The sequence below is a fragment of the Pelodiscus sinensis genome, chromosome 4, assembly GCF_052426305.1.
Source record: "Pelodiscus sinensis isolate ZL-2025 chromosome 4, ASM5242630v1, whole genome shotgun sequence".
Classification (NCBI taxonomy): domain Eukaryota; kingdom Metazoa; phylum Chordata; order Testudines; family Trionychidae; genus Pelodiscus; species Pelodiscus sinensis.
Window position 1 is genome coordinate 43,367,313 of NC_143055.1, and position 18,396 is coordinate 43,385,708.

The 18,396-nt window shown below is 46.3% G+C and overlaps 1 protein-coding gene across 2 annotated transcripts in view; it reads right to left on the bottom strand.

The window, feature by feature from the left end:
- The window catches only part of RFC1 (replication factor C subunit 1), an 81,819-nt gene that overhangs the window by 49,159 nt on the left and 14,264 nt on the right, over window positions 1-18,396 (bottom strand). For both annotated transcript variants that reach the window (XM_075930561.2, XM_075930560.2), the window contains exon 4: window positions 16,668-16,784. In XM_075930561.2, coding sequence (XP_075786676.2) covers window positions 16,668-16,784 — 117 coding nt within the window. The remainder of the gene's footprint in view (window positions 1-16,667; window positions 16,785-18,396) is intronic.

Consider the following 18,396-nt stretch of genomic DNA (forward strand, 5'->3'; position numbering starts at 1 on the left):
AAGCCCCCAATTGGGGCCAAATCCCCATCTCACTGCAGCATCATAACACTCCTGACCCCATCATACACTGGAACCCAGTCCTGAGCCTCTTACATCCCCAAACTCCTGCATCCCCACATCCTCAGTCTTCTGCCCCAACACTCCTGCACCATCCACACAATACAAATCTGTGTGCTGAGCCCATCATACTCACAGCCTCATTGCCCTGGGCCCCTCACATATCCAAACTCCTGCACCCTCACATCCACAAGCCTGTGACTTGCTCAGCACCCCAACCTTCCACTTGAGCCCAACACTCCCCAGCCTGGAGCCCCCTCCCTGAGCCAGCATCCCCTTCTCCTGCATCCAAATTCCCTCCCACAGCTTGCACTTCTCACCCCTTCCCACACCCAAATCCCTCATTCTCACCCCAGAGCCCGAATGTGGTCCTAACTGTGCTGGTGGGGACAGGGTGCTAGTGTGTGCTGGGGCCCAAGAGAGGGTGCTCCTGTGTGGCAGGATGCTGGCACAGGTGGCAGGGTACAGGGGCAGATGCTGCGGTCAGGGACATGGGTTCTGCTGGGCACTGGGGTGGGTGGTAGGGTGCTGGGACAATGTAAACTTCCAATAATCTGGCACCTTTGGGACCCAGGGGATGGCAGATTATCAGAAATGCCGGAGTATCAGGAGGTACTCCGGAGGGGGGGGGCTATAAACGGTCCAGGAGGGGGGGTTGCGGGGGAAGCCCCACGCAGCCACCGGCAACAGGCCAGCTGGGGCTGCAAGCGGCAGCGGCGACATAGGGAAGCAGCAGGGCAGAGCAGCGGGGGTGCTGCCAGGTTGGTCCCGCAGCTCCACCCCTCTGCCCCCAGCTTACCCAAGTCCACCGCTAGTCAGTTTCAGCAGCAGCGGACTTGGGGAAGCCATGGGGCAGAGCAGCTGGGGTGCTGCCGGGTTGGTCCCGCAGTGCTGTCCCTCACCTGAGCGGCACTGCGGGACCAACCCGGCAGCACCCCAGCTGCTCTGCCCCCCAGCTTCCCCAAGTTCACCGCTCGTCAGTTTCAGTAGCAGCAGACTTGGGGAAGCCGAGGGCAGAGCAGCTAGGGTGCTGCCGGGTTGGTCCCGCAGCGCCACCCCTCACCCCCCAGCTCGGCGCCTGGCAACACCCCAACTGCTCTGCTCTGCAGCTTCCCCAAGTCCTCCTCGTCAGTTTCAGCAGCGGGAGCAGCGCAGGGCAGAGCAGCTGGGGTACTGCCAGGTGCCGAGCAGGGGGGCAAGGGGCGGTGTTGCAGGACCAACTGGGCAGCACCCCAGCTGCTCTGCACCTCTTCCCAAAGTCCGCCACTGGTCAGTTTCAGCAGCAGCAGCAGACTTTGGGAAGCAGCGCAGAGCAGTTCCAATTGTCTGGCTGGCCAGAGCACTTCTGGGTTCCAGTTGGTGCCAGACTATCGGGAGTGCCAGACCACTGGATGCTGGACAATTGGCGTTTTACTGTATATCTTTCTACTAGGTCACAGTGAACTAGGCTATCCCTGGCTCTGCCACTGACATGCTGAGGGATATTGGTCAAATAATTTTACCTGTCAGATTCCCAATCTCTAAAACGGGGAGAGACGTAAAGGGCTTTGTCATCAACTGATGAACAGCGCTACAGAAGAGCTAAGTATTATTACCTAATTAGAGCAACATATCAACTGTAAACCTATGTGAGAACTGCCCACTAATTAGGGATGTTAAAATGTGTTTATTTAAGTAAATGTGTAACCACTGACAATTTCAGTGGTTATACGTGGGAGGGTGGCAGCTTCTCCAGAGCCAGCTCCCCATGCACACTGGCTCCCTGTGCACCCTGGCTCCCACATACCTGCTCCCTCCCCACCCACTGCTGCTTCCGATAAAGAGGCAGCCGAATCAGGGCACGAGAGACTTGCATGTAACCTTGCACATTAACCGATGAGCCTGGCCTCATCGGCTAACTGTGTACGTGGCTGCATCCTTATCACTACTACAAATATTTCTCTGCTAAAAAGCAAAAAAAAGACCACAAATAACCACTAAAACATTCTTTGAAACCTCATTAACAAAGAGTTAGTTATGCTGTGGTATCTCATGTCCTCCCAGAACTTCAAATTAATTGTTGAAAACCTTTGAAATCCAGAAATTGAAGAGTTCAGGCATTTCCAACTTCAACTGCTGAAAACCAGGAAGCAATATAAAACCAACACAATCATAACTCTGCTGTCTTAGAGCAATGACCCAGTACTCCCATTCTACACACACTCCCATTCTGCCTCTGGAGATGGATCACAACAGTCACAGAACAACCACAGCACAGAGTCTAATACCCATTCTTTGCCAAAGCAAAGTTTGTGTTCAACTGAGCTGTACTAAACAGGAGTTACCTGCATGTGTTCTACACTCAATTACTGAACCTAATTCTCCAGAACAACCCTAGGCTTGCTAAATCTGACACACACACACACACACACACACACACACACACTTATAACCTATTCACTTTCACTGCCAGATTCTATCTAATATTATCATTTCATTTACCATTCATTAAGCCCACAGATCACTCATATCCTACCTCACAGGTGACAATGCCCATACTAAAATGGCTCCTGTGCACTACTGCTACTCAACCTACATAATTTAGCACTGAAATGAAAAATACTGAATTCTTCAAACTACATGTCCACCCCCTTCATCACACACATGTTGGACTCAGACCCTCACAGAAGGCCAACCTCCTCCTCAGGTCTCATCATATCACAATCACAGACCTGCCAAGATACTCCTTCTAATCCCTCCTCCATTCAATATGGCTATACCTAGCATAGTGAACATATCTGGAACAGCTATTACCAGCTCCAGGACAGCAGTGTAGGGTTAGCTCTATCTCCTGATTTTCAGAAGCTGATATCTGAAATACTTAACTTTTCAATTTCTTTCCTGGTTTTATGGACTTGATGTTCTGGAAAGGAAAAAGACAATCTATAGGTAATCTGACCTTTGCATTAAATTTAGTCAGGATAGTAGTAAGCAACATTTTTCTGCATTCTAATATTAGGTTTCAGAATACAATATTTAAAAAAAGTTATGCTACTAAAAGCCTATTATATCCTGAACTCAGAGATCTAGAAACCTGTGTAGTACTCATACCACAGCAAAGTCAGTGAAAAGATATATATGGCTTTAAAAGTTCAATGCATTCAGAGCATCAAGCCAAATTACCAAAACAGAAGATGCAAAGTACACTACTTCATATCATCAACTAGCATGTGCGCCATTTCTACCATCCTCCATCAATTAGATTAAGAATTACTGACAACTGTACAGAATTTATAGTGGAAACGTTTGCTACTGAACCCTCATTTCCCTAATGAAGACATCAAAGTACATGACACTGATCAGTTAAGTACCACAAACCTCATTTAACAATATAAAGATCATCCATGTAAGTACTTTAAAAAAAATACATTTTAGTCTCACCATTTCCCAAACAAGAGGGGGAAAGAGAGAGAGCACAGTAACCAGAAAGAGTGGATCACAAAAATTCTGCAAAATCCTACATTTCCCTTCCGAAAAAAAATCATACAGAGATGAATTAACTTAAGTCTTGTTTCATAAGCTTAGAAACAAAATGAAAAAACATAATATGCATATTATAAGATATGGGACAATATTTTTTTTTAAAACTCTTAACTCTAAGAATGATATCACGTGACCTCTAATGTAATGGCTTAACCAAAGTTGCATAGGTAAAGGAGAGAAATTAACACAACTCTGTAAAGTGAATCTAAAAAATTAACATATCATTTGGACATAAAGTAACCGTGGCATCTTTTTTTAAAACTGATTTTGTGATTGCTATGGGAATAAGCCTAGCTTTGCTGACATAACCATTTCAGCTAGAACTTTGAAACAAAACACACACAAAAACAGCCCACAAGCAGACATAGGACAATGCCAACTCTTTTGTTTGCATGTGAAAACAGAGTAGGCATTATTCCAGATGACAAGGCACATGCAGATCACAAAGTTTAATAAAGTCACAAACAACATAATAAAGTTTAATAAATAGGCCACAGTATTCTGTGCCTCCTGAACTATGGATACAGAATTTAAGGCATAGTCCCTCCAAATGGGTAGGCCTAGGCTTATCAGTTAATCTACTTCAGCGTTTCTCAACTTTTTTTAAAAAAAATACATAAAGTACCCCTTCCCCCCAAAAAAACAACAAAATTATAAGTACCCCCCAGTAACTACAGTCTTCAGACACACAACATTTTTTTTCTATCGTTGCAACACATTTGTTTAAACAACTTAATTGTAGCCAGGCGAGCGATGAAATTTTTGGGTGTAAAGAGTACAAAAATAATAAAGTGCTGTGAAAAACAAAAATTCAGTTTTCTCCAAATTTCAGTTGTGTTGATGTATCCACCCACCCCTCCAGACTTCTGTCGAGTACCCCCAAAATACTCATGCCACTGGTTGAGAAACACTGGATCTAGTTGACTACCCACAATTCTCTCCCCCCTTGCTGCCTCTGTATCAGAGACAGCGGGGGAGACGGCGGGAGCCAACTTAAAAGCCAGTTCTCCCCCCCCCCCCCAGCACTAGCTCTCTGGCGCCATCTGCCCACCCACAACCCATGATGCTGCTCTATTCGCAGCAGGGGACGGAGGTTGCTTCACAGCAGCAGCCTCTATCGTAGTGAGCTTGTTCCTGCCATAGATGGAGGCTGGTCCCCAGCAGTTGCCCTGTCTGTGGGGGGAGGGGGAGTCTGAGCTTCCTGCAGACAGAGACTGGAACAGTCTCTGTTCATAGGGAAGTCCAGATTCCCCACGGAAAGGGGCTGCTGCTGGGGACCAGCCTCTGTCCGTGGGGAGCTAGGACCCTCTCAGACGCGGGCTGCTGCCAGCCCACACTGCTGCCTCTCTATTAAGGGCAACACCACCGGGTCACGGGCAGACGGTCTGCAAAGAGACCTGGTTTTTAAACTGGCTCCCCCTTGTGGACCAGCTCCCACATGGCACCTCCAATACAGAGTAAGCAGCACAAGTTGGCAGGGGCTCCCAGGAGGGGGACCGGAGTAGTGCACTGGCTTCTGTCCCACCCCCGGGGACTATAGAATAGTCAACTAACCATTAAGAATTCATGTGGTTAATCGATTATTCTATTACCCGCTATCTAACATCCCTAATGAGCAGCAGACCACAAATTGATTTCTGCTTAATCCCAGGGATTATCTCCCTGTTTTTGATTTGGTCTAACAGGTTTGATCCAGTCTGTGATTGCTTTAACTTTGCTTTCTTTGATTTTCCTTCCATAGCACCTTTCTTAGTCACTGAGAGTGTCAAATTCCGTCTTTGACAAGCAAGAGCAGGTGGCATTTTCCCATGGGAATAGAAAGCACAGTAACAAAAATTTTCAGCAGGTACATATTTATATTGGGGGGGCAGGAGGAGTCATCTACGTGCATTTCAGGGACAGATGGGAGCTAGTGCACACAATAAGCAGATGTGAAGTCCTCCCCCTTCCCCCGCAATGTAAAAGCCAGCTCCCCACAAGCACTGGCTCCTGCCTGCCCAACCCACCATGCTGCTGCCTCTGATACAGAGGCAGCAGCTCAGGGAGTGGAGGCTGTGTGTAACCATGAAGGTTAACCAAGGAGCCCAGGCTCATCGGTTAACCATTTACATTTACTCTATCACTTGCCTAGCTAATACAATGTGTTCAGGATACCTGGTCATCTTTGTACTACAAAAAAAAAAAAAAAAAAGTGTGAAACTAGAAAAGGAAGGGGGACTGAGGTCTGCAAAAATGCAGTTGAACATTCTATCTGTTGTAAACACAATTAACATAAAGATGAGCAGAATTGAGTTTATACTTCAGAACAGACTGGAACTGTTCTTCAGATTTGATTCATATATGAACTGTCTCTTTTTGATGATTTAGCTGTGTTTTCTATGTTTATTAATCTGACATCTCTAATTGATAACCTAACTCAAACCACTAATAATACAGGTTGGATCTCCCTGGTTCTGCACCCTCAGGACCTGACTGGTCCCAGATAAGGGATTTTTCCAAACCAGGGTAGGTCATTTCAGCCACTCCCCCGCCCACTTCCTGCTTTTCACTCACCTCCCTGCAACCCAGCTGAGCCACATGCCAATTCCTGGTGCTCTCCCAGCACAGCTGAGCTGCATGCGGGCTCCCCAGCCCAGCTGAGCCACATGCCAGCTCCCTGCTCCCCACAGTCTAACTGAGCCGCATGCTGGATCCTGGCTTCCTCACAGTCCAGCTGAGCCATGTGCAAGCTCATGGCCCTTCCCAGCCCAAATAAGCCACATGTTGGCTCCTGGCACCCTCCCTCCTCCCACAGCCCAGCTGAGCTGCGCGTCAGCTCCCTGTCCCTCCTGAAGCCCAACTGAACTACACACTAGCTTCTGCCTCCCTCCTCACAGCACCAACTGAGCTGCGCCCAGACTCCCAAGCCCTCACCACACTTCATGATTATCCCACTACACAATTTTTAACTAGTGTGGACAGGAGTCATGTAATGGATTACACCAAGTGATACCTCAAGCCAACACTGCATTATTTGTTATACAGAATCATAGAATGCTAGAACTGGAAGGGCCCTTGAGAGGTCATCGAGTTCAGTCCCCTGCCTTCATGGCAGGACCATGCACCTTCTAGACCATCCCTGATAGATGTCTATCCAACCTGCTCTCAAATACCTCCAGAGATGGAGATTCCACAACCTCCCTAGGCAATTTATTCCAGTGTTTAACCATCTGACAGGGACTTTTTCCTAATGTCCAACCAACATAAATCTCCCTTGCTGCAGTTTAAGCCCATTGCTTCTTGTCCTATCCTCAGAGGACAAGGGGAATAATTTTTCTCCGTCCTCCTTGTAACACTCTTTTAGGTATTTGAAAACTGCTATCATGTTCCCTCTCAGTCTTCTCTTTTCTAAACTAAACAAATCCAATTCTTTCAGTCTTCCCTCGTATCTCATGTTCTCTAGACCTTTATTCATTCTTGTTGCTCTTCTCTGGACCTTCTCCAATTTGTCCACATCTTTCCTAAAATGCTCCAATTGAGGCCTAATCAGCACAGAGTAGAGCAGAAGAATGACTTCTTGTGTCTTGTTCACAACACTCCTGTTAATGCATCCCAGAATCACATTTGCTTTTGTTGCAACAGCGTCACACTGTTGACTCTCATTTAGCTTGTGGTCCACGATGACCCCTTTCTGCAGTATTCCTTCCTAGATAGGAAGGCTCTGTAGCACCCTGAATGCTTAACTGGGTGCTAATGTAATACAAATAGATTCTACTGTAAAAACTGCAAAACAATAGTACAAAAGCAAAAACGATGCCCTTGAACTCTGAGGTTTTGCTTTTCCCAACAGAGATCCTAGGCTAGGGCTTCCATAACAATTCTTATTTCTTGCATTATCTTTCAAACTATAATTTAACTGGAAAATACTACTTTTAAAATAGCAGAGAAAAGAAAACAGCATGTTCTGTCTTCATGTATATATTATTTATAAGCAGAAATAAAAACAGGCTATAAAGAGCATGGAAAAGCAAACAAGGCAGTTGGAACTGAATAATACTGAACAAAATAATTCTAGGTACAGCAGACAAATGATTATTTTGGATCAGTGAATTAAAATACTAGTTTTTTCATTATTAATTGTATGTTGGAGAGAAAATATGAGCTATGTAAACTTACACCTCAGCAAGTAAATTCTGACCTAGCAACTCTCAAATCTGCTTAAAATGAAATACTGTTGTAGTCATCCAGCCCAAATTAAACTAGCTAGAAGTCAAAAACAGAGACAGAACAAAAGTAGCATTGCCTGGGGAAGGGGAGAGATTTGACCTTATTTTTCAAATTAAACTAACCTTGTTCTTGCCACAGAGGCCAACGGCTAAATTTGTTCTCTTGTCTCTTGTAATACAGCAGTATCAGGAAACAAAATATAGTCATACCAAAAGTGTGACATCTCAGAGTAAAAAAAGGCAAATTGGTATTATCGATCAAAGAGCAGAGGAATTACCTTAGACAATTTTCAGAGGGGCAGCTGTGTTAAACAACAAGCAGACCTTTAAAAACAACAAGCAGACCTGTGGCACATTAGGTATGTCTACACAGCACCGTTATTTCGGAATAACTGACATTATTCCAACGTAACATAATGTGTGTCTACACTACAAACCTTTATTTCAGAATAATGTTGAGCTGGAGGACTTCTTACTCCGACTCATGGTAACCCTCATTTTACAAGGAGTAAGGGAAGTTGAAGGAAGAGCGTTCTTCCTTTGACTTCCTGCTGTGCAGACAGCACCAAAAGCTGAGTTAAGCTATTTCAACTTAAGCTACGCAATTGATGTAGTTGAAGTTTCATAGCTTAATTTAACTTTAGCCCTGCTGTGTCAACATACCCTTAGAGACTAACAAAGATACATATAAAAAATAAGGTCAAGCGTCCTCCACTTGCCCCAGGCAATGATACTTTTGTTCTGTCTTTGTTTTTGACGTCTAGATAGTTTGTACTTTAATTTGGGCTGGATGACCACAACATAATTTCTTGTTAGTCTCTAAGTTGCTATAGAACCAGTGTTCCCTCTAAGATTTTCCAGGCATGAGCAAAGTGAGTTTTGTCTTGTGCACCAACAATGAAGTCATGGGTGCTTGCTCAGATGTGCACCACTATGGCACCCATCAGTGGCACTGCTCCCAAAAGACTCTCCCAGCACAGAGACCCCAAGCCCAGTTCCCAGGTTATGCCTCCCCACCTCCCCAAGTGAGACTCTCCCCTCCTCCCTCTCTCCTCCCCTGGGAGCACTGCTCCCAGGGCAGCCTGTGAGCAGGGTAGGGACTGCCCCAGGCTACTCCTTGCAGAGCTGGCTGTGAGTCCCCACCTGAGACAAGGAGAAGCTGCTGCCAGCACCCAGGGTTTGCAGTGAATGAGGCTGCGACGTGACGGGAGGGGGGGTGCAGAGAACTCTGAGGGGTGAAAGAGATGCAGGAGGAAAGGAAAGATGTGGTCACCCCAGGAACAGCTGAACCATAGCCCGGCTCCAGCTTTGGGCAGCCACCACATGGACCCACCCAGGGAGCAATCGGGCAGCCACGACAGGGCCTTGGCCACGCGAACAGCTGAGCCCCCCGATTCTTGCACCAAACCTTCCACCAGCGGCTTACCTTCCAGGAAGGTGATTGCTACTGTACCTCTCTGCTGAGGAGATGGGCGGGATTCAAGTTATTTGTGCACACCCATGTAGGCACGCATCTTAGAGGGAACAATGCAGGGGATCACTCCAGCCTGGCTGACACAACACAGGCGCCCATCCTCAGCCCCACATTGGGGCTGGTTCTCGCTCTACTGCTGGTACCTGGCTCCAAGCCCCTGCCGGAGCAGTTCCTACCTACAGGGTGCCCAGGCTCACCACAAACCAAGGCTGCTCCAGATAAGAGCAGCCTCTGTCTGCAGCGGGCCCTCTGCAGAGCTGTAGCAGTGCCCTGCTCACTGAAGGCGGGGAGTAGGGATGTTAAATTTTGATTAACTAATCGAATAGCCAATGGGATTGCCATCAACTATTTGATTAGTCAATAAGATCTAGCACAGTGTTCGGCCTTTGAAATGTATAAGAGCCCCAGTAGGGGGTCTTGTGCATTTCCAGAATTGAAACGCTGCGTGGAGCTTGGGGCTAGTGCAGAGTCCCACTGATTCCCGGGCTCCATGCGGCACTTCCTTTTGGGGGGGAGGGGCAGGGAGTGTACAACAACCCCTGTGTGGGCTCTTGTGCATTTCAAAGAGGGAGTGCCACATGGAGCCTCAGGTCAGCGGGGAACTCTCCGCTGGCCCCAGTCTCCAAGTGGTGTTCCAACTTTGAAATGTACAAGAGTGCCTGGTGGGGCTCTTGTACATTTCAAACCAGAAGCGCCACATGGAGCCGGGAGTCAACGGGGGACACAGAGTACCCCGCTGGCCCCAAGCAGCACTTCCTCTTTGAAATGCACAAGAGACTCAGTGGGGACTATTGTACATTTCAAAGTTGGCCGCCGCTGCGCCCCTGGCCCTCTCCCATGATGCTGGAGGGAGCCAGCTTTTAAGCCAGTTCCCTCAGCAACCTCTCCTCTCACCCCCCCCCCCCTTGCTGCTTCTTTGTGATAGAGGCAATGGGGATGGGGAGAGAGGGGAGAAGAAAACAACTAGTCGCTTACATTCCTAGTGAGAAGCTGCTCCCCACTCGGTTTACCAAGAACTGGTAAGCATTATCCATTTAGGGTGATATTTACCGGTTAACCTTTCATATCCCTATCCCATAATACGTGATGCACATACAAAACATGAGTAAAGATGCCAACAGAATATACACAATATATAATAAAATGGAATGCTTAGAAAGAATAAAGCACATAAACAGTAACTTTGATGAAAAACTGTTATATAGACTGTATGCCATTTTAAAAAGCAAAACTCTAGTCCTGTACAAATTGCACTTCTAACACAGAGAAGTAAGCAGAAACATGAATGAATTAGTATGGTCCAAATATTACTTCATTATGGTGTAAGAATACACCAGCATACTTTGTTGGCAGTTACACTAGGCTCTCCTCCTTCCTCCAGAAGCTCACTCAGGGGATGAATTTCTCCCATCAATTGCAATCATATCAGCTTTCTTCATTTCTACCTTCCTCTGCTATCACCCAGTGAAAACCCTTTTGCTGGAGCAGGACTATCAACAGCAGAAGTCAGCCAGGAAATCACCAGCATATTTGTGCATTTCTAATATGGCCATCACAATTGAACTGATTCAGAAGAGATAAAGATTGTAGTTTTTAAATTTCCACATGCACTAAATACACATCTACCATACTTTGAAGGAGTTATTAGTGAGCGAATGCCAAATTAGTAAAACAAGCCCTAGGTATTAATACAACAGCTAGGTGGGCTTGTTACTTTAAATTACCAAACATTTAAACTTAATTCCATCTGTGAATTCTCCTCACTTATATTAAAGAAAGTATACAGATAGTAAACATGTTCAAGTTTTCATGGCAGGACCAAGGAAATACACCTTGGCAGTGCTTTACAAGCTCTTATGTTAAATTTTTCTGAATTCGCTTTTTCCTGTAATTTGACAGCTCTATTAGACTTGCATCAAATATTAACTATATTAACTATTAAAATTCATCAAGTGCTTTAAAGACTAACAGAGCTAGTAGTATTTAATAGTAGCTATCAGAATGTAGGTCTACACCAGTGTGTGTGTGTACACACGTATCCACTGAAAATTGCAGTGAATACACATTTACCTGTGGGGGGAGGGAAGAAGGCAGGAGCCAGTGCTCACAGGGATCCGGCTTTTAATCTGGCTCTCCATGAGCACTGCGTCTCATTTATATCATAGACAACAGCATGAGGGGAAGGGGAGCAGGCAGCTCCACAGAAGCAGCTTCCTGCATGTATCAGTTCCTGCTTGCCTGCCCACATTGCTGCCTCCAATACAGAAGCAGCAGCATGGGAGGACAGTCGATTTGGACAGTCAGCTCCCCACATGCACTGCATCTGCCCCCCATCACGGGGAGAGGGGGGCAGAAGAGGTGACGGCCTGCACGTAACCAAGAAGGTTAACCGAGGAGCCCAGGCTTATCAGTTAACTGTGTTCTTGACTACACTGTCACATCCCTAGTCTACACTTCAAAGAAAACCCCACAATATACTCTCAGAGCCCTGGTCAACTGATTTGAACTCAAGGGGCTCAGGTTGCAAGGAGAAAAATAACAGGCAAACATTTATGCTTGGGCTGGAGCCTATGCTCTGAAACCCAGCAAGCAGAGAAAGTCTTCGAACACAAGCTCCCATCCAAGCAAGCATGTCTAGACTCATTTTTAGCCCTTCAGCCTGAGCTCTGCTAGCCGGAGTCAACTGACCTAGGCTCAGACTCCATGTCACAGGTTTCTCTTTGCAGTGAAGACACTATAAATTACTTATATAACTACCATCATATGTGACTGTCTCACAATTGTTAATGAATTTATCTTCACAACACCCCTCTGAGATAGAAGAGTTTTGTTGTCACTCCCCCCCTTTCACAGAGAACTGAAGAAGAAAGACTAAGTGACTTGCCCAAAAGTCACACAGGAAGAGTGGGAAACCCAGGTTTACTGAGATTCAGACTTCCTCCCTAAACACTGGGCCCTTCTTACTCTCCTGTAAACTTCAAAGTTCAAATTCAGTAGTAATTTTATTTTTTGTTACAAACACACACAAAACCTCTCTCAAGAGATAATTTTCCATCACAAACAATCCTTCCCACACATCAGTTTGGATACTTTGTTCCCTAGATTTAACTGGAATTGTATATTAATGCTGTAAAGCATCAGTGAAAAGTGTTAGTTTTGCCATACACATAAGTATTGTTGCAATCAAGACACATCCACGAGGATACTGTCATCTGTGTTAATAGTCAGGGGTATTTAAGAGCTTTAAAAAAAAAAAAAAAAACACCACCACACACACAACCAACCCCACACAGTTCTTGCCAACTAGCAAACCCTGATGAAACCAGACAAGGTTCAATGCAGCATAGTAACAGGTCATCTTCCACAAACAAAGCTCAAGGTCCCATACTTCATTAAACAGTAAAAAGTAAATGTTATTTAACAGGTACAAGAAGTATTTGGATTTCTCCCAAGTTACTGGACTATTTTACCAGAGACAATGCTTAGCAAGGGAGGTATTTATAAATAGCCCTTCCTTTTACTTGTAAAATTAATGGTGTTCTGTCCTTGACAATCAATAAGCTAAATGAACAGAGTTTGATTTAACCAAGTACACAGCAATGATGAAAAATATTTGTTGTGGGATTAGACAAGGTAAACCTAGTGGCCTGTACAGCACAAAAGCAACAGTAAGATAAATAGAAAAAAATTAACCATTTCATTAATTCAGTCATTTATTCTTTTCTGCAAAACAATGCAACTTTAACTCATATAGCATTTATCATAAATCAAATTCCAAAATACAGAGTTAAACAGCAAAAAATAAATTTACAAGGACAAAGGACGAAATACAGCCTTCAGATGATATCTGGAGGAGCATGAAGACTAACTGAACTACAAAAAGGATATTTCAGACAAATAATTTCTGCAAATAAGATTATCACACAAGAAGTGGAAAGACTGCATGAAACAAAAAAGTCTGAGGAAAAAAAAATCTGTGACAGGAACAATTTCATGAAAGTTTTAAACAATTAAAGGAAATAATTTTGAACTGAATGGATTTGGATAGCTTTTAGAAAAATATATTTTAATGTGAGCAGCAATATCTTGATTACACCAACAAAAGTAATGCTAATGCTGCTGTCAGAGAAACTGACAGGGGAAAACTAAAAATTCAAAGCAGCTTGGGGAAAGGCTCTGAGAGTAGTACGGTAAAACTCCGATGGTCTGGCATCTAATGGTCTGGAACTCCTGATGGTCCGGCACCATCAGGAAACCGGAAGTGCTCCAGGCAGCCAGACCATTGGAGCTGCTCTGCCCCCAGCTTCCCCGATTCAGCCGCTGCTAAAACTGACCAGCGGCTAAATCGGGGACGCCTAGGGCTGAGCACCTGGGGCGCTGCCGGGTTGGTCCCATAGCGCTGCCCCTCGGGGCTGCGGGACCCAACCCAGCAGCGCATCAGCTGTCCCCGATTCAGCTGCTGCTGAAACTGACCAGCAGCTGACTCCAGGAAGCCAGAGGCAGAGCTGCTCTTCCCCGGGCTTCCTGGAATCAGCCCCTGGTCAGTTTCAGTAGTGGCTGACTTGGGGACACCTGGGGTAGAGCAGCAGGGGTGCTGCCGGGTTGGTCCAGTAGCACCGAGGAGCGGCGCTGCGGGACCAACCCGGCAGCACCCCAGCTGCTCTGCCCCAGGCATTCCCAAGAGCAGCTGGGGTGCTGCCAGGCTGGTCTCACCGCACCAAGGGTCGGCGCCACCGGACCAACCCGGAAGCACTCCAGCTGCTCTGCTGCAGACGTCCCAGATTCAGCCGCTTCTGAAACTGGCCAGCAGCAGCTGAATCAGGGACGCCTGGGGCAGAGCCAGACTATCAGAAGGGGGGGCTATGAGGGGTCTGGGATGGCATCCCCCCCACCACAGACCCCTCATAGCCCCCCTTCCGATAGTCCGGCAAATCTGATAATCCGGCACCCCCTGGGTCCTAAAGGTGTCGGATTATCGGAAGTTTACTGTACAAAAAATAAACAAAATTCAAAGTCCACAGAATGTAAAGCCCCTCTAAATGTTAGCTCAAATCATATCCATCTCTCTACCTGAACAAAACATCAACATTTGCTGACATCATCATGGACTCAGAGTCAATTTATTTTTTATGTTGAAACAGTTACTGGCTTAACACATAAGCTAATTAAAGTATGCTTGCCTGTCTAGAAAAGATTATTCAGTTCCAATGAAATCAATAAATGAATTACACACATATTAGCAAAAAAAATGAACGAAACATCAACCTTTGTAGAAAGAAATTGCTTTCATCATAGCTTAAGTCAACCTCTGTGTGTACCTAGAACTCACTAGATAAGAGTAACCTTGAGCTGCAGTTTTCAGGGATTTCACTATTAACCTTGACCAATGTTCCTATTTTGTCAGATGCATAAACACTCAATCACACCACCACATTACATAACAAATCTAAAAATGTACTATTGTCACTTGCTCTCCAAAGAATGTGTTCAGGTATTTGTTCTTGAAATCATTGCTAACCAATAACTTTATAAATCTGGGGGGGGGGGGGGGGGATCTAAAAATATTCTGGGAAAATTTGCAGATGACCACGTAGGGACAAAGAATGGAGATTACACAGGATATGGGGCTACATTACGGAAACTAACAGAAAAGAATTTGGGGATAATCAGCTGAACAGGAGCTCCGAGCATGATGCTATGGCTAGGAGAGCTCATGTGATCCTTGCATGTATGAAAATACTGATAAGGAGTAGGAAGGTACAGGCAGTCCCCGGGTTACGTACAAGATAGGGACTGTAGGTTTGTTCTTAAGTTGAATCTGTATGTAAGTCGGAACTGGCGTCCAGATTCAGCCGCTGCTGAAACTGATCAATTTCAACAGCGGCTGAAACTGGACACCAGTTCCGACTTATATACAGATTCAACTTAAGAACCCCAGGCGTCCCCAAGTCAGCTGCTGCTGAAACTGATCAGCAGCTGATTCCAGGAAGCCCGGGGCAGAGCAACTCTGCCTCGGGCTTCTTGTAGTCAGCCGCTGGTCAGTTTCAGCAGCGGCTGACTTGGGGACGCCTGGGGCAGAGCAGCTCGGGTGCTGCTGGGTTGGTCCAGTAGCGCGGCAGCTCCTCGGCGCTACTGGACCAACCCAGCAGCACCCCAGCTGCTCTGCCCCAGGCGTCCTGATTCAGCCACTGCTGAAACTGATCAGCAGCAGCTGAATCAGGACTCCTGGGGCAGAGCAGCTCGGGTGATGCTGGGTTGGTCCAGTAGCGCCAAGGAGCGGTGCTGCGGGACCAACCGGCAGCGCCCCACCTGCTCTACTACAGGCCCCGGGCTTTGCTCCACGTCTCCCTGGTCTGCTGGAGGGGGGCACTAGCTGTGTCCCCCGCCAGCAGACCAGGGAGACGCTGAACAAAGCGGCGGAGGACCCGGGGCCGGACCTGCGGCGCTTCCAGATCAGCGCCGCGGGTCCGGCCCAGGTCCTCCGCCACTTTGCGCCGCGTCTCCCTGGTCTGCTGGCTCCCCCAGCAGACCAGGGAGACGGGGAGCAGCTTTTCTCGCCCTAGAAGAGGCGGGCAGCGGGACCAGGCGTCTCGCCGCTCCAGTCCTCCGGGGCGAGAAAATCCCCGTTCGTAACTGCGGATCCAACGTAAGTCGAATCCACGTAACTCGGGGACTGCCTGTAGTAGTGGCCAAACCGTCGCTTGTGAGCCACATACAGACTGTTAACGTGCTCCTCGTAAAGCCCCCTCATCCCTTCCCCCATTCTGTACCTACCAGACTGGGATGGGGGAGCTTGGGATCTCTGCTTGCAGCAGGATGGAATGATGGGGGTTTCTACCCAGCAGAGGGAGGGATGTCGTAGGGCTTCTGCACATGGAGTTCAGCATTCCTCCTTTGAAATGTACACGAGCCCCAGTAGAGACTCTTATAAATTTCAAAGGAGGAATGCAGAAGTGCCTATCTACTAGTTGAGTAGTTGATGGAACTACTAGTAAATTAACCACTAGTTAACATCTTTATCCCTGACACCTATGGATTAAAAACATTATCACTCAAGGAATCTGAAAGAAGTATATCTGCCAATTCCTGAAATGACATTCCTGACTAAATCAATGAAAGTAAGGAGAGATGATAAAACACCTGACCAGACATCATAAAAAACTGACCACCATCTCCAACACGAAAGGGAGGAGAGGACCTTAAAAGCTCCAATGACCATTCAACATCCCATCACTTTTGTCTGTTGAAGACTTTGCTAGCCTGGAAATGGCACTTCACTAAAGCTTATTTTTCCCCTTAAAAAAAAAAAAAAAAGATTCCTCCTTAAATATGATGTCAATTTTATTTAGATATTTAGTAACAGCAACCCTCTGATAACAGCTGAATAGATCATGTGCTTCACACATTACCTGTTTCTGAAACATAAACAGGATCCTTCTTAAGAACTTTAACAGGTTTTGAAGAGGATGGTTCTCTCTCTGATGGCTTCTTAGATTTCTTTACCGACTGCCTCTCTTCATCTGAATCTGTATTTGACCAAAGGATGAGTATCATTATCCTCTAAATACATATAGTCTTTAAACAACAGTTCAAGACATCGGTTATAAGAACAAAAGGACTTCCTTTTTCTCTGTATTCTGAGATTCAGCAAAGCAGTACCTCTAATTTAGGAGACTTCTGTTGTGGCCACCATCCTTCAAATAGGACAAGGACTAAATGGGATTTCCTTAAGAAGCCATCAATCACCCAGAGCTTTTGTTTGACAAAAAGCAGCATTCCCTATTGCCTGAACTAAGCATGCTGCTTCTGCTGTAGGACATACCTGGAGCCTAAAACGTAAACTCCAGTACATGACCAAAGGACTTTTTCACACCAATTGGCAGAATGTAGAGGGAGGGAACAGTAGGGGTGTTAGATATCATATAATTGAATAATCATGTAACTGCACCAAATCTTAGCAGTTACATGGTTATTTGATGATATCTGGAAGTGGGACCAGCAGACAGTGTACTCTGGCCCCGCTCCCGGGGAGCCCCCTTCCACCTCATCCTGCTGCCTCTGTTTAAAAAACAGCTCTCAGCACAATCTGGCTCCTGCCTAGCTGCCACAGACAGAAGCTACTCCAGCATCCCGCCTGCCTGCCCTCTCTTCCTCCTGTGCTGCTGCCTCTGATACTGGGTGATGCTTACCAGGTAACAGTTAACTGGTACCTGGGAGCAGCCCCCTGCCTGTGGCCTTCTGTAAGCAGAAGGCTGATCTAGCCCCACTGGACACACCACACTTTGGGCTGGGGCAGGAGCCAGAAGCCCCACACGAAGCCAGGCACGCCAGGAGGGGCCACTGGAGGCAGCATCAGCCAGGGCGAGGAACTGGAAGCATCAGCCAGGAATACAGGGGTTGGGAACTCCATCTTGCTTAATCAGTTAAACCTAAGGTTTAACCAGTTAACGCTAAGGCTACATCTACACTACATGCTTCTTGCACAAGCAGCCTTTTGCACAAGAGTTTTTGCGCAAAAACTTCTTGCACAAGAGCATGTCCACACCTCAAAGCACATCGCAAAAGCCCATGTGCTTTTGCACAAGACAGCATCCACACTGCATGGACACTCTTGTGCAAGAAAGCATGTAGTGTAGATGTAGCCTTAGCGTTAACTGGTTAAGGTTTAACTGATTAAGCAGGATGAATAGCTCTGAGAATGGCCACCAGAGCACCTGTGCTTTTTCTCATAGAAGTTTCTTATGCAAGAAACCCCTTCGGAGTGTCCACACTTGCCTTTTTGCGCAAGAGATGTAGCGCAAAAAGGCGTTATGCCTCGTAAAAGGAGATTTACCTACACCAGCAAAAGCCTTCTGTTCTGCTGTTTAACTGTTAATTTACTTGTGCAAAAGCGCATTTGAGGTGTGGACGCTCCATGGGTTTTTGCACAAAAATAGCTGTTTTTGTGCAAAAACCGTGCAGTATAGATGTAGCCTAAAGGCAGTGCCATCATCTGCAGTAGTGCAGAAGTAAAGGTAGCAGTACCACAAGCCACCCTACAGTAATCTTGAGACCTACCCCCATGACTCCTTTTTGAGTAAGGAGCCCTACAATTACAACACCATGAATATTTCAGATTTAATTAACTAACTGAAATAA